General features: G+C 36.0%; 2 protein-coding genes across 2 annotated transcripts; one reads left to right on the forward strand and one right to left on the reverse strand.

Moving 5' to 3' along the window:
- Positions 1 to 16,806: 16,806 nt before the first annotated feature.
- LOC107364376 (uncharacterized) lies at positions 16,807 to 18,187 on the forward strand. Its single transcript, XM_015931708.3, has 3 exons — positions 16,807 to 17,005; positions 17,086 to 17,448; positions 17,855 to 18,187. The coding sequence occupies exons 1-3, from the start codon at positions 16,871 to 16,873 to the stop codon at positions 18,092 to 18,094; spliced, it is 738 nt and encodes a 245-aa protein (XP_015787194.2). The 5' UTR covers positions 16,807 to 16,870; the 3' UTR covers positions 18,095 to 18,187.
- A 555-nt stretch (positions 18,188 to 18,742) lies between these two features.
- On the reverse strand, positions 18,743 to 20,678 carry LOC112539092 (uncharacterized). The gene is made up of 2 exons (XM_025161299.2): positions 19,684 to 20,678; positions 18,743 to 19,459 (listed from the first exon to the last, which is right to left on the reverse strand). Exons 1-2 carry the CDS (start codon positions 20,623 to 20,625, stop codon positions 19,310 to 19,312), a joined length of 1,092 nt encoding a protein of 363 aa, XP_025017067.2. The 5' UTR covers positions 20,626 to 20,678; the 3' UTR covers positions 18,743 to 19,309.
- Positions 20,679 to 20,996: the final 318 nt, after the last annotated feature.

The raw sequence follows: 20,996 nt of genomic DNA on the forward strand, positions 1-20,996 counted from the left end.
GAGTTTCAATCATGATGTGCATATTGAGATCTGAAAGCAGCCCTAGTTTAACACAAGTCGTTTTCAATGCTGCGGCCCAAGTTAAACCAGGAGCTGACCAGTGATGAGATGGATCGATGTTGAAAAATTCAATACTGGTATCTCGAAAATTTTCAAAAACTGCAGCTAACAAGTAGACATCAACTTTCAAGTATATGTCATGAAAATCACCCAAGTCTTTACATTTAAATTGATTCCATATTTCAATAAGGTTATTATAAACTGCCCTTGATATGGTCGAATCAGTAAGTGAAGAATAAAAGTTTTCGATTGGTGGCAAACTTGTTTCCTTGAACCTCTCATGTGAGTCCATATATTCATAAGGTAGAGCACCTTTTTTGAGTAACAGTTTGACATCTGTATTTGGAAAACCCTGCTTCAAGAAATAAGATTTTTTATCATCTGAAAGATGAGAGGATAAAGTATCTAAACTTGCTTGAAGAAAAGCAAGACTATCCATGAACTTGAATCTATCCAATTCGAATCCAATGTATCGTTCGAGGTTCTGAGCAATGATTTGAGGAGGTGATGCAAATATATCTCCTCTCAATGCAGACATGATGTGGTGTCCATCAAAGTTTTTGAGGTTATGAAAAACAACAGGAACCTTCTTAGGCACTTTGTATTGTAAATTACAACTCTGATGTGCAGCTCCTCGATACCGTCCTGTGAGATGACAATGATCACGAACTGCTGTACCAAATAAAGGTTTACAACAAATATGACAATCTCGAGCAGATCTAAAGTCATTTTCATCATCTCGAGACATTACAAGAGGAAAAGAGTTTCTCTCCAAATATTCATCAAGAAAATCAATTAAATTTTTCAATTCGGTCAGAAATGTAATAGCAGGATTGATCCCTCGATAAAACTTTGAATAAATTACTTCTTTCCTCCAATTGACAACAATTAATCCAAAGCTGCATGGTTCATTTTGTCTCAATTCACCAATATCAATATCTCCTGGAGTTGACAAAGTTTCAAAGTCACCATAAATAGTAAAAGGATGCTTTGGTTCTTTATCAAAATTTCGGCGATAAACATGCAAAAAATCACCAGTTGGCATTCTTACATTTTGAGGTGTCAGCTTTTTACAAAGCTCAAAATGTTCATCAAGCTTATCCTGGGTGTTGAAGTGGTACAAACATAACGAACAGATAAAATGATGATTTTTGCGTACAAAAGATGATAACTTCTTGATCAAACGATAATGATCATCATAAAGGAAGAGATTGATATGTCTATCCATTGGACTTGTGCAAACTTTGAGGGGAATGATCACTTTTTCATCAATGCAATAAGTATAAACATTGATGGAAATATTGTTTTTGTGCTCAAACTTTTTGATGTTACTCAGAGGTACAACACCTCTAACCATACTGAAATCATACAAATCTATATAATCTTGGTATCTCGATGGACGACTTGGATATCTAGTTGGATGAAGACCAGCGAGAACACTATACATAAAACAATCACTTGTAGATTTAACAGATAATAATGATTTTGTCTTTTTCACAAGTTCTGGCGGAAGAGTAGAGTTTGTACATCCTCCTTTAATTGGTCTAAATCTTGCCACTCTTAGTTCAATGACTTCGATTCTAACCATACGCCATCCACTTCCACGTTCCGTAAATTGATCGATCAGAGGCTCTAATTCTTGAATTGAATTATTGACAATATCGGCAATATTATCGCTTTGATAAAGAGGCAGCAATTTGGTCCAAAAATACGATTTAGCAGACAAAGGATCACTTTCGATATCCTTCTCAAATAAAATCCATAAACAGAATTGAAATTTTATCAGTTTTTTCAGTTCAAGTTCAAACTGGAGCACTCTCACTATTTCACTCAACATTGTGTTCACTAAATTCAACAAATCATGAATTCCCGTGAGGAAACATTTGTAAATAACTAATGTATCATTTAATGCTGAATTCGATTTTTGAAATTTATTTACAGAACCCAAAAGGGAAGTTCCAAGTCTTTGCTTCTTCTTTTTCGATGGAACACTGGTTTTCTTTCTCTTGATTTGAGGTAGTTGCTCATTCATTGAAACCTGTTCATTCATTAGCTCGTTAGATTGGTCATTGACTTGTTGGTTTACATTCCTTTGAATGGATAAGTCTAGTGGCTGGGATTGCTCACTATTTTTTTGAATGGTTAAATCTAGTGGTTGTGATCGAACAATAACTGGTGCTGGAGAGACAGGTCTGTTGACTTCTGGTGTTGGTAAAACAGGTCTGTTGACTTCTGCTGGTGGCGAAACAGGTCTGCTGACTTCTGCTGGTGGTGAAACAGGTCTGCTGACTTCTGGTGTATCAATAAGCTCAATGATTGTAGTTGGTTTCTTTTTCAAAACTCTTCTTACTCTTTCAACACAAACGGAACATGAAGAGTCAAAAGAGCTACTAGATGTAGAAGATTCAGAAAAGCTACTTGATGAAAGAGATGAATTGACAGGGCTTGTTGGATTCGGTCCAAGAGCTTCAGTTGCAATCGCATCAGATCGAAAATTACCACCAAATTTTATCACAGAAGTTGGAATCCCTCTCACTTGACCTCCAATCTGTTCATTAGCTTCCTCACTAATCTGGTCCCTAGATTCTCGTCGAGGATTTACAGGCAGAAGATTGACTGGCGGAAGATTGACAGGCGGAAGATTGACAGGCGGAAGATTGACTGTCGGAGGAATTTGGAAAAGATCCCAACTACGACAAATCGGGTAATTACAATTACATGAATGACAAATGTAATCACCCAATAATGAAAATGTGTTACCACAACAAGGACAGATGTAATCCTATTCAAAAAGAAATCAAATAATTAGCAAAAAGAGTTAGTCTTTTTCTTATTTAATTTCTTGTTTAATTTCTCCTCTTTCATTGCCAACTCTAAAAAGTAATTAGCTTTTCTCAACTCTTCAATACCACCATTTGGATCCTTCAAAGCTAATTTACGATAGTAATCAAATTTTTCTCTATTTGATTTGATATGTCTAGGTGGAGGAACTGGTTTAACTTGCGTCTTATCAAAACACTAAAACCAAACAAGAAATGAATTTAAGAAATAGATAATTCAAATGTATCAGCTTACCATTTGTTCGTTTTGTCCTTCAACTTAACGATAACGATGATTGGACAAAATAAGATGAAGTTCAATTGCTAGTGAATAAGACAATGATGAGCAAAAGGATGACTAGTGAAAATAAGATTACTTAAACTGGACAAATGATGAGCAAAAAGAACACATAACGTGAAAACAAAATGTGAATATTGGAGAAATCATAAAAGATTGGTTATATATTTACATTTATATTTACATTAATAACCTTTTTAAATTCCAGTTTTCAGAATGATCATGCAATTTTCATGAATACCTGCATCAATCTCGAGATTGAATTACTCTAGTTTGGCTGTAATCAGTTTTTAGATTAAGAATTTCTGATCAAACTTCATTTATTTGGTTCAGAGCTTATTATCCTGCAATATCATGAGATTGCGTCATCCGATCTTGATGTCAATGCTACCAATCAATTTGTCTTGCAAAGAGCTTCCTAATGATATGTAGAATGATGTAATTTGGAGTCAAAAAAAATTTGGAAAAAGTTGGGTTCATCAAAATTTTGAAGTCAAATAACTCAAAATGTATCAATGCTATCTTAATGCATGTAATTGAATCTGAAGACTCAAACAAAGCATTATCATTTGCACACTGTTTCATGACGATCCGACAATGTTGCAATTTTTATGCCCTCCGGGCAAATTTTCCTTAATGAAAGCTAAAATCATTTACCTTACCCTTAACATGGTTTTCATGCATTGCATTTGTTAACCTGGACATCAAATAGTCTTTGGTTAGGATTGAGCCCTCCCCCCATCACCATGATCAATTTAGAATCAAAGAACTATTGATCAGTATATTTTAATCAGTATATTTTTAATTCCTATTTATAATTGTTTAAAATTAGTTAATTTGCAACAAACTAGAGGGCCTTATGTAAGAAACATAACCCCTTTTCTAATTGGCCATTATCAATTAGCCAATAGTCAATTACCATCTTGTTATATTTAACGGTTGGAAAACACCATTTTGTTTCACTTGCAAAATTAACCCAATCATTTCATCACCATTTCATCATATTCATCTTTCTGTGCCTTTTTCTCTCTCTCTTATTTGATAAAATGTCAATTATTTATGACCTTGTGGAAGCTAAACTTATTATTGAAAATGGTGTCCTCAACGATGCGGAAAAAGAAACCATGATGGCATTCTTTGGTCGCGTTGAACGCATGGTTCAGGATCTAGAGGAAATGGAACAAGATTTAGATGACATTCCTGATCCTCCAAATGTTTCACCAATTTCATCTCCTGGTCCATCATCACCATCACCATTGCCTTCATTATCATCAATTTCATCATTGATCACCCTTCCTGATTTGCACGAGGATCGTATTAGATCATTGGAAAGGAGCCACCAGGAATTAGTTAAAAGTATTGATACTAATTCCCGCAATATTCAGCAAAATGGTCAAGACTTGATTGAAATTCTTAATGTCCTGCAAGGAATTACAAGGAGACAAAGGGCTCAACATTTGAGAGTTTGCGAATTTATTTCAGATGTCAACCGGTCCCTCTCCACTCAAATTGAATCGGAAGCCGAGGAATTGAAAACCAGCATTTCGACATTTGATAGAGCTAATGACTTCTTTATCAAAGAATTAAATCGTTTGGCTGGTCACTCAAATGAGTGAAAAACTCTGATTTACCCTTATTTTTAATTACATTCATTATCATTTGTTTGCTTGAATTACATTTGCTTTAACTTCCTTTAATTTCCATTTCAATTCCATTTCAAGTTGCTCAATAAATCTCTTTTTATTCAATATTAATAACATATTTCATCATCATCATTATCAAAAAAAACCGTTGCAACAAGCATAAGATTAAACCAAAAACAAGCATAAGATAACTAAAAGGTTAACCGTTGAAATAAGCAAAAAAAACTGATAAGAGTAGCTTGGCGCCAAAAAAATTGAGCAAAAAAATTTCAACCTTTTATTCACTTCACCCTTTTATTCACTTCACCCTTTGTCTCATTCGATGAGCTAATTTAACAAGTGCCTGGTTGGGGAGAGGGAAACCGGAAGGACCGGAGGTGAGAGAAAGTTCTCTTTTTTTTACTACTGTTTACTTGTGGCTATAGCCCTTAAAACTTTAAGCCTCAATATTTCAAGACCCTATTTATTTAGTGATCAAAGCAGGAAGTGAACAAGCAATTTTCGTTATTTTGGTCGCTAAATAAATTCATAGATAATGTTTAATTAATTTCTTATCTGATTTACTCAGTCATTGAGATAACAACAAATTGAATAATTATTGAGATATAATAATCAGTTGGCGTAGTCGATAGGTAAATCATACGATAAAGATCAATTAAAATAAATGTGATCATCATGGAGTAAGTGCAGGCAATGAAATATGCCCAAATAGGCTTTGTACATAGCATATGATCCAATTGCAACTGTCAGAAACAAAATAACCATCAATAAAAAGTAACGAAACTTTCGATTCTTATTGTTGACCATTACAGTAAAGATGCTCGATATTTCAATGGGTTCATCAACTTCAGTCGTCATTTTCTTGTCGCTGCACATTTATATCATAATTAAATATTGAAAAACTATTCGATAATAAATGCGCTTAGATTATCACTAGTATTAGAGTAATGGTGTATATTAAAGAATTATATATTATATATAATATATTAAAGAATTATATTAAAGAATGAAACCGCTCATGACCATTATTCCCTTGGAAAGTGTTAACAATTTGTCTGGATTATTGTACAGAATGTAAACATATTTTAATAGTGTGACGAAAATTGTATCCCTTCCTATTATTCATTCACTCTGATATTCCGTTCCCACCATTCGTTTACTCCATATTTGAAATATCCTGTCATTTACAATCATTTACCTTTCTGGAAATCAACCTTAAAAGGATTGATTCCAGAGTAAATCTCCCATTACTTAATATACTAGACTTCTGTTGATAACAGTGAAGTCTGAGCGTGACATATTGTGAGAACATAAGTATGTCCGAGCAAAAGATAAAGGAAAAAAAAGGAATAACTAAGAGAAAGAAAAAAGACAATTCTTAAGGATAAAGTTAAGCTGCTTTATTGTTGAATCTTCTTTTACAATCTTTTACTTCAGCTTCTAGCTTCTACCACTGTCCAACTGCCAAGATAATCTTCTTGTTACCAGGAATAAAAAAAAATAAGGGAGATAAGGAAGGACATCTGGAGTGCAGATGTTTGCCCTGAGGCTATAGTAAGGGTAAACAACAAGAAAGGGGGGAAGAGAAAAGGGAAGGATAAGGAAAAGGGAACGGTTTTATGGTAGTAGAGTAAACAAAGGGGGAAAACAAAGGGGAAGAAAGCTCTATCTTCACACATTCCCCTACTGCAACCATTCCAAAGTCCCTTTTGGAACCAAACAAAGCACATCATAGTTGACCTTAACTTTAACCTTAACTTTAACCATTATTATTTTTGTTTTCACTTTGCTATTGAAAAAGTTTTCTTTTCAGTTAAATATTTTATTGTGTTTTATTATGGAAGTTCCCGGAACCTCAAAGACAAACGTAGCTGCTGCTCCAAACAACGGAAATTTTGAAATTGAGACAATTACTCATGCTTTTCGTGCGATTAGACCCGGAGATGATTCCGTGGACCTATGGTGTCATGTGAAATGGAAGGACACCCCAGTGCGGATGTCCGACGTTGTAAACTATGAAAAACATATCAAGTTAAAGAGAACCACCCCTGAAGACTTGAAATTACTAGAAGAATATACACCCGAAGAGGAGGTCGTTCCGAATTTTGCCTGCAGATTCTGTGGTCGGGGTTATTCAAGACGTGACCGGACGATCGCCCATGAGACCCGAGGTTGCAGCGCGAGGGGTGCCGTCCGACATAATTGCGAGTTTTCTTGGCTGTATACCAGAAGATGATTGTCCTGGTTCCATGGACATGGATGACTAAATGAACCACCCGATTTAAGAACAACCAAATCAGGAAGAAAAGCGGGTAAAGGTAAAAAAAACAAAGAGCATGAATTTTTTTTTAGACCGCTATAAACATTTTGATTTAATAAAATTTGAATTTTTTCTTTGTGAAACAATTGTGTCAAGTTAATTGAAAATTTTGGAATTGAAATTTTTAAGTCAATAAACGTTTTCTCCCGGTTAAAAGGGACTGTTTAATACCAGTATGGCCGAAATTGGGTCAGTAGTTTGCGAAATATTCAGTGAACAAAAGTTGAAAAAGTGGACAAAACCTGCCCATGCTAATCCTATGGGAAAATTTCAAGTTTCAGAATTCAAATTTTTAAGTTAGTAAACGTTTTCTCCCGGTTAAAAGGGACTGTTTAATACCAGTATGGCCGAAATTGGGTCAGTAGTTTGCGAAATATTCAGTGAACAAAAGTTGAAAAAGTGGACAAAACCTGAAAATTCGTGAAAGTTTAAATCTAAATATGAGTTTAAATATTGAAGTTGAAAGTTTGGGTATGAAGTGAAAGAGCGAGAGAGGTAACACAAAGCAACAACAACGTGACAAATAAAAAAAAACTCCCACGGTAAAAGCTTGTTTAGAAAGAACTAAATGGTTTCATTCCTCTGTTACCTTTTACCTTTGCAAGTTGTGATCCCTCATTTTTATCTTACGTGTAAAATGTTGCAAATACTTGCCCACTTGATATTTTGTACGGTAATTGTGGGCATACTGTGGAGGCAACTAATGTCTTGTGTATGCGATTCGAGGCTGAACTACCCGATCTTGGATGTTTTACAGAGTTAGTGCCTAGCTGTTTGCCGGTGACTTTTGAAGGCGACGCGGTTCGAAAACACATATCTACTGTGCCTAGGGATGCAAAAGTTTTATCGCGTGATTCCGATTCTTTCATTTTCACAGCATTATAACGCATTAGTCAACATTATGTTGCTATACAAGCTAAGTGGTGTAATCTAAAATTGTTGATTATTGTTGCTTATTTGTCACCAACACCAAGTGTTTTAAGCAATAACCAATATGTGGAGCTTGTACAGGAACTTACAGTGATGTGTACGCAAGTTCCTCCTGACGCGCTTGCCATTTTACTAGGAGATTTCAATGCCTATCACCCTAACTGGTCTAACGAGACTTGTCGGAACAGCCGTAAGCGAACTAAAGGTGATGTTCTTAAATACCATACTGAAAAAGCTGGACTCATGGTTGTCAATTCTTGTCAACCGAATTGTTTCCGAGGAATGACCGAAACCGTGAACGATCTGGTTTTTGTTAACCATGCGATGTTCAGTGGTTTCAGTCATTGTGAAACCACCGAACACCTTGGTGGCTCTGATCATAATATGATCCGACTACAATTTGATTATGATGGGATCTTTCAATATTTGAACGCACGACACATTCATATTCTTGGTGTAACTGTTCAGAATGGTAGGGTGTTTCTGGCTGAGAATGATTCACGAAACGGAAATGAAGCTCAAAGATATATACAAGATGGACGAGTCGCTGGTCCTTCTGGAGTTCCAGGTGTCGCATCAGGTGTTCAATACCCGGATTGTGGTTTTAACCCATAGACTCAAATAGTCTAAATTAATTATCAATAATAATACGAAATGAACGATGAAATTAATGAAATTGTACGCAAGATAAGTAAATGATTAATTGGATTTTTAAAACTATTAAATAATAAGATACATGAATAAAAGATAAGAAGAATTGTTAAATAAATGACGTGTAACTTAGAAATTTAGTTTAAATAACCTGAAGCTATCAAACGATCGGGTCTTTTCTTTGTTCTTTTGGACTTTCTTGGGGTTTGACCTTCCACTTCTGGATGTTCGCTTTCCACACTAATCTCGCCGGAGTACTCTGTTATTTCGTTCTGGATAATTATAGTGTCCTCAGAGGAGTCACTAACTATTTCGTCCGATTCTGAAAGACAGGCTTTTTCTATGCGAGGGTGGTAGGGTTTAAGTCTCGAGACGTGAACTAAGCTGGTCTTATTTTTGTTCTCATCTTCTAAAAGTTTGTAGGTATTCAGACCGGTTCTTTCTAATACTCTATAAGGTCCTGAGAAAGCATGTAAAAGTTTCTCAGACCTACCTACCTTTCGACGAGGCGTATACAACATGACCTGATCTCCTGCTTCGAAAACAACTTGCCGATGTCGACTGTCGTATTCTTGTTTGTTAGCAGCTTGCGCTACATCTAGATTTGCTACGGCAGCTTGTCGTTTAGTATCTAAAAATGTGGTAAGTAAAGCAGCATATTCACCGGCATCATCACATCCCAAAGTAGTGTTCGTGAACACCTCCGTTGGCATGTGAGGATCGTGACCGAAAAGTACGAAAAACGGTGAGAACTTGGTGGAAGCTTGAATGGATGTATTGTAAGCAAAACACACTGATTGTAGACAAAAGTCCCAATCATTATGTTTTGTATTAACATACATAGAGAGCATGGTTGCTAAAGTCTTATTAAATCTTTCTGTTAACCCGTTTGTTGCTGGGTGGTAGGCTGTGGTACGAGTATGTTTAGACTCAAAAAGTTTGTAAACTTCTTCGATTAGTTTACTCTCGAATGCCTTTCCTTGATCGGTAAGGATTACATTTGGAGCCCCGAATCTACAAACAATATTATTAACCAAGAAACCTGCAATTTCATTTGAAGTCCCATTTGGTATCGCCTTGCATTCGGCTCATCGAGTAAGATAATCTGAAGCAACTATGATGTATTTGTTACCGGACATTGATAGGGGAAAAGGTCCTAACAAATCCATGCCTATCATTTCGAAGGGTCCCCCGACTTTGATAGGACAAAGCAAACCCGGAGTTGGTCGAGTTTCTGCTTTTCTACCCTGACAATCACGACAACTTAACACAAATTCTTGAATATCGGTGGTTTGTTTTGGCCACCAGAATCTAGACTTTATCTTTTCTAAAGTTTTCTTGATACCTAGATGGCCTGAAATTGGATCATCATGATGGACTGTTAAAATCTCTTCCACTAAAGAAGCAGGGATACAAGGCACTAAATTAGGTCCAGACTCTCTTTCAACCACCTTTACTAATACATCATTTTGGAGTGTAAAAGGGCGACAATCGACTTCGGGAAAATCTTCTGGTTGTTTCAATGCCCTAATTAATTTATTCAGATACGGGTCTCTCTTTTGTTGAGACGCAAATACTGTACCAGAGTAGGAAATCGCGTGAATCGCATATCTCTCTAAAGGTTCTTCAAAAGAAACTCCAGTGCTCGTTGGAAATCTAGATAAACAGTCGGCAACTACATTTGCTTTACCCTGTTTATATTTAATTTCAAAATCAAACTGATCTAGTTGAATAGCCCATTTGAGTAGTCTATCTGGAAGTTTACTTTTACTTTTTAACCAACAGAGAGCTTTGTGATCGGTGTAAAGTGTGAAAGGACCACTTAAGAACGGTTTGAATCTGTCCAGGGCAAAGACTATCGCAAGGCATTCTTTCTCTGTTGTTGAATATCGAGTTTCAGCGTCTTGCAATAACCTACTCATATACCATACGGGCTTCCTTCCATTTTCGATACGATGCATTAGAACCGCGCCGATTCCAATACCAGAGGCATCACAATGTATCTCTAGAGGAATCGAAGCGTCATAATGCATCAGAATCGGGTCTGACGATAGAAGTTCTTTCACCTTATGAAATGCAAAATCCTGTTCAACTCCCCACTGAAATTGTGCATTCTTTCTCGTAAGTTTTGTTAATGGTACAACTAATTCTGAAAATTTAGCGATAAATTTTCGATAGTAACCTGATAAACCGACGAAACTTCTAATGTCAGTAACCGTTTTTGGTGTTGGAAAGTTCCGAATGTCTTCCACTTTCTTAGGATCAGTTTTAATTCCCTTATCATTGATTACATGTCCTAGGAATAACATTTCCCTTACTGCCCATTTACATTTCTCAATTTTAATTGTTAGACTGGCTCTTCTGAGAGCTTCAAGTACATTTTTAGTCCTTATGACTAATTCATCGAAAGAAGCCGCAAAAACCACAACATCATCTAGATAAACCATACACTGATTGTACTTCAAACCCGCTAGAATGACGTCCATCGTTCTTTGAAATGTAGCTGGAGCATTTGTCAAACCGAATGGCATTCGCACAAACTCGTACAAGCCATCTTGGGTGACAAATGCCGTCTTTTCACAGTGTTCAGGTTTGACAAAAATTTGCCAATATCCTGCATTTAGATCTAACGACGTGAAATAAGTACAACCTTTTAATGAGGACAAAATATGATCGATGTTAGGCATGGGATAAACATCCTTTCGGGTCATGGCATTTACCTTTCTAAGATCTACACATAAACGGCTCTCTCCATTGGGTTTTGGTACCAATACAATTGGACTGGCCCAAGGTGAATTAGAGTGTCTAATTACACCTAATTGTAGCATCAAATCAATTTGAGCATTGATCATTTCTCGTTGTTGTGGAGGCTTCGGGTATGGGTGACTATGAATAGGTGGGTGACCTTGTGTTTCTATCTGATGATAAAATAATCTGCAGTTTCCTAACTGATGTTTTTCAAAAGCTAAAGTATCTTGGTATTCAGTCAAAACTTCCTTCATAACTTCTTTCTCATTCCCACTAAGATGTTCAAGATTCACTTTCTGTAGTTCAAAATAGGGATTTGGAACGGTTTGTTTGGGTAGATGATTGAGCGCTAAACAACTCAATTCGTTCGAGGAATCGAAATCTAAACAGATCAAACCTTCTTCATCAAGGCTTGTTACAGTTGTGGATTCAGTTGAGGATTCGGTTGAGGTAAGGGTGGGTAAAGGAGAGGATGGAGGATTGGCAACAAGAGATATAGCTTGGTTAGACTTAGCGTTAATGATTTCCATGGTTCCTAAGTCCAATCGTAACCGGGCTGGTGTATTGTAGTTGTTTCCTAAAAGTAAATCATAATCGAAATCATCCGAGGTGACCAAGAGCCGTGTAACTATGGGTTTAGGAGTTCCTCGAACATGGATTGGAAGATCGACGTGACCTAGTATATTTAAGTGATGGCCGCTTGCTGATTTGATTCCTGGACCGGTGTAATTGAAGATGGCTCCAGGATGAGGTAACTTGGATCGCTTTATGATTGACACCACTGAACCTGTGTCAACCATGGCACGCACTGAAACGGACCCTACACGGGTTTCACAAAAGATATGTCGGTCCATCGGTGTTACTGTTTCTTCTTCGGAAATTAGATGATTTGTTGACGCTCTTGGTTCATGGGAAGATGAAATTCGGTTCGCACTGTAGCTGGAATTGTTATGGTGGAGGTGGTGGTTTCGAGGAGGAGCATTAGGGGTTGGTTGGGAATAATGCTCACGAGTTCTATTGCTTGGAGGATATGATGGCCCCTCACTACGATATTGTTGATACGGATTTGGCTGTTGTTGATTCCGTTGATATTGATACGGAGCAGGTGGATAAGAGGGTGGACGATACTGGTTATAATGAAGTGGTGAGTTGAGGGCTATTTGGTTATGATGATGATCATAAGGTTGTGGATTTGGTGGATATTGGGGCTGGACATTATTGCGAAAGGATCGATTAAACCTACAATTACTTTGATGATGTCCTGGGCGATTACACCTCCAACATACCGGTCGACTGTCGATGGTTCTTTCTCTAATAGAACCAGTGCGGGTCAAAAATGTTGTCTCACTTTGTTGTTTATTCCTTTGTATATCCAATTGTAAAGTTTTTACCAAGTCAGTCAACTGTTCTAATTGTTCATTGGTTGACTTAACCGACAATCCCAACGAATCACTGTCACTTGAAATAGATTGGGACCTTTCAGCCTTTTTGGCAAACTCAATAAATTGTTGAATGGTTTCTGGTTCCCACTCCAGTACTTTACTTTTTAACTGAGGTAACAATCCAGCGAACAAAAACTCCACAATTTCTTTCTCCGTCATGTCAGGGTTCACATTGTGGCACAAATCCCGCACATCTACGATGTAAGAGGACACGGACTCACTTTTAAGTTGACGACGGTTTCTTAACTCATCACGAAGGCAAGTCATATAGTCAGAGGGAAGAAAGAAGTTCCGAAGTTCGTTCACAAACGTATCCCAAGTTATAGTTGTGATTCTTGATCTGACTTCTTGAGAGAACCACTTTTCGGCTGATCCCTCGAGGTACATAGCTACATGGTTCACCTTACCTCGATCATCCCAATCGTAAGCCAAGGCCAGACTTTCGAAATCAGCAATAAACTGGTTGACTCGAGTGGAACCGTCAAAGTTTTGAATCTTTGGGCCCCTCGGAATTATAGTTTGGTGAACGGTGGTTCGATTGGAATTCGATTCGGTGGTAGGATTTGTCATACTGACAATATTTTTGGGAATATCCAAACAACACAAAATAATAATAAAAAAAAAGAAGAAAACACTAGTTAATTCAGGACGAACTTGGGTCTGTCGAGTGAACTTTAGATTCTTTTCCGTAGAATCTCAACAGATTACCAAGCTCTCGGTGGAACCTCCATGTGAGAACATAAGTATGTCCGAGCAAAAGATAAAGGAAAAAAAAGGAATAACTAAGAGAAAGAAAAAAGACAATTCTTAAGGATAAAGTTAAGCTGCTTTATTGTTGAATCTTCTTTTACAATCTTTTACTTCAGCTTCTAGCTTCTACCACTGTCCAACTGCCAAGATAATCTTCTTGTTACCAGGAATAAAAAAAAATAAGGGAGATAAGGAAGGACATCTGGAGTGCAGATGTTTGCCCTGAGGCTATAGTAAGGGTAAACAACAAGAAAGGGGGGAAGAGAAAAGGGAAGGATAAGGAAAAGGGAACGGTTTTATGGTAGTAGAGTAAACAAAGGGGGAAAACAAAGGGGAAGAAAGCTCTATCTTCACACATTCCCCTACTGCAACCATTCCAAAGTCCCTTTTGGAACCAAACAAAGCACATCATAGTTGACCTTAACTTTAACCTTAACTTTAACCATTATTATTTTTGTTTTCACTTTGCTATTGAAAAAGTTTTCTTTTCAGTTAAATATTTTATTGTGTTTTATTATGGAAGTTCCCGGAACCTCAAAGACAAACGTAGCTGCTGCTCCAAACAACGGAAATTTTGAAATTGAGACAATTACTCATGCTTTTCGTGCGATTAGACCCGGAGATGATTCCGTGGACCTATGGTGTCATGTGAAATGGAAGGACACCCCAGTGCGGATGTCCGACGTTGTAAACTATGAAAAACATATCAAGTTAAAGAGAACCACCCCTGAAGACTTGAAATTACTAGAAGAATATACACCCGAAGAGGAGGTCGTTCCGAATTTTGCCTGCAGATTCTGTGGTCGGGGTTATTCAAGACGTGACCGGACGATCGCCCATGAGACCCGAGGTTGCAGCGCGAGGGGTGCCGTCCGACATAATTGCGAGTTTTTTGGCTGTATACCAGAAGATGATTGTCCTGGTTCCATGGACATGGATGACTCGTTTAATTTTTAAGTTTAATTCCATAGCTAAAGAAAAGATTATCAAAGTTTAATCTTTGACCTCGATTTTGGCCTCGAAAACTGTTTATAGATAAATTTTGTAATAGCACTAATGAATTAAGTTTTTATGTCCCTACAAACCCAAACAAGTCCCGATAGTTTTTGGCAATAGTTTTCTCTTCTATTAATTTTTGAAAAGTGAAATCTATTTTTATACAAAATAACTAATTTCGAGAAAATTCACTCAATCTCAATCTCAATCAAATTTTCGTCTGCAAAGCTCCATGACATACGGATCCTTAGATGGTAAATTTGGTTGAGATTGGCCAAGTAGTTTTGGCTCTAGAGTGGGTAATTTCCCCACGCTTTTCATAATAAAGCCTTCGCTTACGCTCAGACAATAAACATAATCAAGAGGAGCATCATTATGAACTAGTAAGATCTAGGTTACGCTACCCGACAAATCCAATGTACCTTTGATTATAACCCTAAACGTACTGTACTCATGTCTTAATCCCCTTATTGAAACTCATACTTTGATAGAAATTGTTTTGCTTTCTTTCATTAAGTGGTTTATCATGACGGTTCGTTCCTGATTTAACACAGTCATCTTTTAATGTTACAATAGTTTTAGTCTTTTACTGATTACAGTCAATATTAAGAAACTGCAACACTTTACTAATTGTTTGTCTTTCAGTTTCAAGCATCAGTTAATAGTTAATTGTTATTTTGGTAACAGTATTGTTTTACAGGCTCTTGTTTCATCAAAACACTTTAAAATTCTCGACTTTCAAGTTCCAAATCTTGGGACGACCTCCAATGCTCTTAACATCATCGATGACACCAGATCTGAATTCTGTTGCAAATTTGGTGACTTGAGACTTTGAAATGTTTTTGTCTCCTAAAAATTCAACTACAAGTTTACTGTAAAAGTGTGTTGCTTTAACTTATCGAAACACCGGAAAAACAAAATGACGCTGATCCCCATCAGCGTCAGTTTTGATTTGATTTATCAATAGAATATTGTCAGACATTTTGATTTTTTGAAAAGGCTCGATAAAGTTTTAAGTTAGACTTTGACAATCGAATGACATCTAAAACGCATAGACGGGTCATCCGTTGACCCCGGCACTCAATTTAAAATTGGATCGTCACAAATTACCGAAAAATAACTTAACATTGGGAAAATTGGATTGGCTAACATCGAAATTAACTTACGAACTAACTTACTAACATGTTCATAACTCATACTGGCTAAAGGATATGGGTAAACCCTTAACATTCAGTTGATCAGGAAAAATTCATCCTATCTTTCCAATGGTATGAGTTATGAACATGTTACCAACATTATCGGGTCAAAAAATTTTGTGATTTCAGAAAATGACCTTACAATGTCAATTAGAGGTCAAATAAAGAATTTACCTTGAATAACCTTGAGCACTTGAACTTATCGTTGTGCAATCCGGATAAGCTTATGGTTCAAGTCTGAAGCCTGTGGCACTAACCGTTCGTGAGTTATGCTTGCATGAAGGCGTGAAATGAAAAAAAACGCCCGGTACAGCTAGAAGCAGATTTCATCAAAATCACTTTTAAGTTATTGAAGAGTTATTAGATCATTTATATTTCCAAATACCGATTTTGATTAACAGAAGACAAGATGTAAATTTCATGAATTTCATGTGAAGCTTATTGGAATAAAGATGTTCAGTCAATAATAGGGAATCCAAATGGTCCGTTTAGTTGATAGCAAGTCTAGACTGATCACTCGAAGCGTCATTTAACGACCGATTCTGTAGACGATCAACGAAATCTGAAAAACAAAAAAAATGAAATTGAAAGATATTTTTACTGCGAGAACTTTATAAACTTGAAATGAGCTAATATCACTCAATATTAACAGATATTGAGGAAATGGGCCAAGAATTTCATAAACATTGTTATTGAAAAGCATAAATAAAATCGCCAATAACTTTAACATTGATTGCTTTTAATCTTGTTTCACCCTTTCTAATGAAACAGTATCTCAATAAACACTTTATCATGCACCTAACATAATTCTTGGAAATTTGGTTGAATAATAAACTGAATATGCACCTATACTTTAGTTACACCCGCCGAATTATCGAAAATTATTCATGAACAGATTATATGGTTTTCTAAGCAACTATAAAAAACGTTTGCTTGCTAGTTGTAGCTTTCATTTTTCAACCAAAACTGGATTTTTATTATTGAGGATTACAACTAACCGTCAATACAACTACCAAAATGCTTAATGTTTCTTCTGTTCTTGTTACTGGTTCAAACCGAGGAATTGGCCTTGAATTTGTTCGTAAACTAGCTTCACTGGAACCTAAAATCTCTCATGTTATTGCCACTTGCCGAAACCCAGATTCTGCTGAGGTAAGAAAACACTGATATCTCTTTGTACATTAAGATAAATTCAAACTGATTTTGCGATTTTCATTTTCATTAACATTTAGGAATTGAAATCAATTGCCAAAGCCAACAATAATGTCCATATATTGAAGTTGGATGTAATTGATTACAAATCTTATGACAACCTCTATGCTGAGGTTAAAAAAATTGTTGGTTGCTCGGGTTTGGACATATTGATAAACAATGCTGGAATATTGATTCCTAAACCTCACGATGCAGTGACACCTGAAGAGTTGCTGGAAAGTTTCGAAGTCAATGCTGTTGGACCTTACGTATTTGCCAGAAAATTAACTCCTCTCATCAAAATTTCTCAAAGAAAGTTAATTGTTGCAATCTCAGACGAAGCTGCAGTCATTGAAGGTTATAGTTCATTGGCGCAAGGTTTTCCTGCTTACAGGGCCAGCAAGGTAAATTGAAGCATTCATTTGGGTCCTAATTGAGTCTGCATCTTCCTTACAACTCCACACTACGTACGAAGTACATGAATAGAGTGTTTTCCATACCAAACGTAAAGAGCGGTAGATATCTTTGAAATAATGACTGACAATCGTGAGTAAATTTCGGGATGTTTATTGGCAAATAATAGCCAATAACTTTACCATTCATGGATATCACCAAGCGATGTAATCGATAGTAGTGACTGACGATGTGAAACGGAAAATATTGGACCTAGTGCGTAAAAACATATTCCTTTGGGTTGTGAAAAAAGTTGTGAGAGTGTGGATTCAAGTGGGGCCCAAAAAAGATACTATTAGTAGATATTATTAGAAGAAATAATAATTTAAATCATCGATATTCTTCATTCTTTTCCAGGCTGCTCTTAATATGCTTACTCAAACCTACGGTGATCACGTCATGAAGGATGGTATTACTAGTGTAATCTTGTTTCCTGGTTGGTGCAAGACTGAACTTGGTGGACCCAAGGCAAGACTCTTCACAGATTACAGTGTTTCCAGTATGATAAAAACAATCTCGACTCTTAATGCTGAAAAAAATGGTTGCTTCATTGATTATTCTGGCAGGCCTGTGCCTTTTTACCTAACATTATTCTAAATCACTTTAGATATAATCTAATTTTTGAACTGATAAATGTGATATTGTGATGATATTAGAGTAAACTATTAAAACGTTTGCTTTATCGTTGAAGCTTTCTTATTTCACATCAAATCGACACAAAGCTAAAGTCAATATTTTTATTATTGAAAGCTACAATCAATAATTGTTATAAATACCAAAATGCTTGTCGTTTCTTCTGTCCTTGTCACTGGTGCAAACCGAGATATTGGTCTTGAATTTATCTTAAATCTCGCATGTTATTGGCACTCGCCATAGCTTGTTTTTTGAATTTAATATTGGCATCATATTCAGAGGCATGATAGAGGTTTTGTTGTGCCATCTTGTGTTTATAAATATAAACTTTATGCCTTCATGCTTGAAGTTAGAACCAGATTTGATCACAATCAGTGATTTTCAATCACTTTTAAAACTTAGCTTATGTTGTAACAATGTTTGCTTTTCTGATCGCTATTTAACCTCAACTATATCGTTTTACTTTTGGCACGTTCAAAACTAATTGTATACATTCAAACAATCAAAAATTAACAATAATTGCAATAAACATTTTTTGTTAAATTGAGGAGTTGTTAGTCCATTCATATTTTCAAATACTGATTTTGATTAACAAAAAAAAACAGATGTCTCTTGCACGAATTTCATGTGAAGTTTATTGATATCAAGATATTTGGTCTCTAGTCATAGACACAGGTTTGCTTAGTCGATGGCAAGTCTAGACTGATCACTCAAATCATTATTTAACCTTCAAATTGCCAAGAAACCAGAGAATCGATCCATATAATTCAAGCATTAAGACTTATTTAAAGTGCTACTAGTCATAGTAATGTGAGTAGAGTACGAAAGTGTAAGATTTGGATGCAGGCCAGGATAGAGATCGTGATTGAATCGTGGTTATACAGAAATTTAGAGTTGAACTGACAACTGTTATGAGATGAAAATACAGAAACCTGTTAGTTACTTGGACTCACTTGAAATAGCTTATTTAACCGTTTTTATATTTTAATCTCGAGCTTTAGCGAGATCGCATTGTAGAAATCATTTTTATCCATTGAAATGCTAGTTTAGGAATTTTCTCAAAATTTAGTCTAAATGACTGACAGGTTTCGGTATGTATCACTTAAGTGGATTACATTTACTTTTGAGATTCAATTTGGATAGTTGCCCTGTCAAGGTGAACTTTAGGTAACAAGGTGTTCAGAATTGTGATTTAATTGTTGGAAAGGCCAAAATAAATGTTACACAAAGAGTTGCCAATGAAGTGACAAACGATGCTGTTATAGTAAATAAATTAGCAAAAGTCAGTCCAATGTCGTTACGACCCATTCTGTACATGAGCAGCGAAGTCTGCAAACAACAAAAAAATGAAACTGATTAACATCTTTAGAGTGAACACTTAATGAACTTGAAATGAGCTGATATCACTTAATGTTAACAAATATCAAGAAATTCATCAAAAGTGTTGTTGACAAGTCAAAGTATATGTAAATATAGTTAATAATGTTGACTCATTATTATATTATACTCGCATCGATATGAATTAACTTGCTAACACTAATGGTTCGGCTTACCTCTGCAAGGTGACTTGGATTGTTCTTAGTGAATGATAGTTGATATGCATGGTGAAAGCCCTTTGAGGCCCAAGCGTTGATTTTAACCACATAATACGTGAATACAGCAGTCATTGAGATAACAACAAATTGAATAATTATTGAAATATAATAATCAGTTGGCGTAGTCGATAGGTAAATCATACGATAAAGATCAATTAAAATAAATGTGATCATCATGGAGTAAGTGCAGGCAATGAAATGACGAATAAATTGATCAGCTTTAAGTGTCATTTGGGAACCAAAAGAGTGCATTAGACGAATCGATCCAATGTTGTCTTCAGTTGAATTTGGAAATTTTGTTAGATGCTCAAGTCGTTTGTTGACATGGAGGAATGTAGCACAAATAAAGAGCAAAATTTGCAACGAAAAATCAGTTATCAGACCCAATAGGACGGCATAAGTGAAACTCGTAGAAACAATTGGAATCAACTCAAAAATATATTCTAATGATTGTTTCTCGGTTCGGTAGGTTGATGAACTTACCGTAACATTAAGAATGACATGTATGAGAATGATTAGTCGACACTTTTTACGTTGATATTTAATGTATTTTATGGTCTTTGAATCGTGTTCGAGGCCCGTTTGAGACCAAACTTCAAGAAATTCAACAAATCGTTTCCAATTGCATACAAATATCAGTATGAAGTACGAAAAGATGATCATCAATCCGTTTAAAAGCTGTAAAATGAAAAAACTTTTTTCATTCAACCCTTCAAAGGCCAAAAAGCCCAAATAGGCTTTGTACATAGCATATGATCCAATTGCAACTGTCAGAAACAAAATAACCATCAATAAAAAGTAACGAAACTTTCGATTCTTATTGTTGACCATTACTGTAAAGATGCTCGATATTTCAATGGGTTCCTCAACTTCAGTCGTCATTTTCTTGTCACTGCACATTTATATCAAAATTAAGTATTGGAAAACTGTTCTCTAATAAATGCGTTTAGATGATCACTAGTGTTAGAGTAATGGTGTTATATTAATGAATGAAACTGCTCAGGACCATTATTCCCTTGGAAAGTGATAACAATTTGTCTGGATTATTGTACAGAATGTAAACATATTTTAATAGTTTTAGTCTTTGGCTGATTACAGTCAATATTGAGAAACTGCGCTGCAACACTTTACTAATTGTTTGTCTTTTAGTTTCAAGCATCAGTTAATGGTTAATTGTTATTTTGGTAACATTATCGTTTTACAGGCTCTTGTTTCCTCAAAACACTTTACAATTCTCGACTTTCAAGTTCCAAATCTTGGGACGACCTCCA

The sequence above is a fragment of the Tetranychus urticae genome, chromosome 1, assembly GCF_039701765.1.
Source record: "Tetranychus urticae isolate SD_2017Ah chromosome 1, NJAU_TeUrti_SD_1.0, whole genome shotgun sequence".
Classification (NCBI taxonomy): Eukaryota; Metazoa; Arthropoda; class Arachnida; order Trombidiformes; family Tetranychidae; genus Tetranychus; species Tetranychus urticae.

What these genes read in the sequence shown, in the direction of transcription:
- LOC107364376 (XM_015931708.3), top strand. Translation starts at nt 16,871, where the DNA reads ATGCTTAATGTTTCTTCTGTTCTTGTTACTGGTTCAAACCGAGGAATT. An exon ending in GAAACCCAGATTCTGCTGAG is followed by an intron (nt 17,006 to 17,085) that starts GTAAGAAAACAC and finishes ATTAACATTTAG; the next exon opens with GAATTGAAATCAATTGCCAA. An exon ending in CTGCTTACAGGGCCAGCAAG is followed by an intron (nt 17,449 to 17,854) that starts GTAAATTGAAGC and finishes ATTCTTTTCCAG; the next exon opens with GCTGCTCTTAATATGCTTAC.
- LOC112539092 (XM_025161299.2), bottom strand. Translation starts at nt 20,625, where the DNA reads ATGTGCAGTGACAAGAAAATGACGACTGAAGTTGAGGAACCCATTGAA. An exon ending in ATCCAAGTCACCTTGCAGAG is followed by an intron (nt 19,460 to 19,683) that starts GTAAGCCGAACC and finishes TGTTGTTTGCAG; the next exon opens with ACTTCGCTGCTCATGTACAG.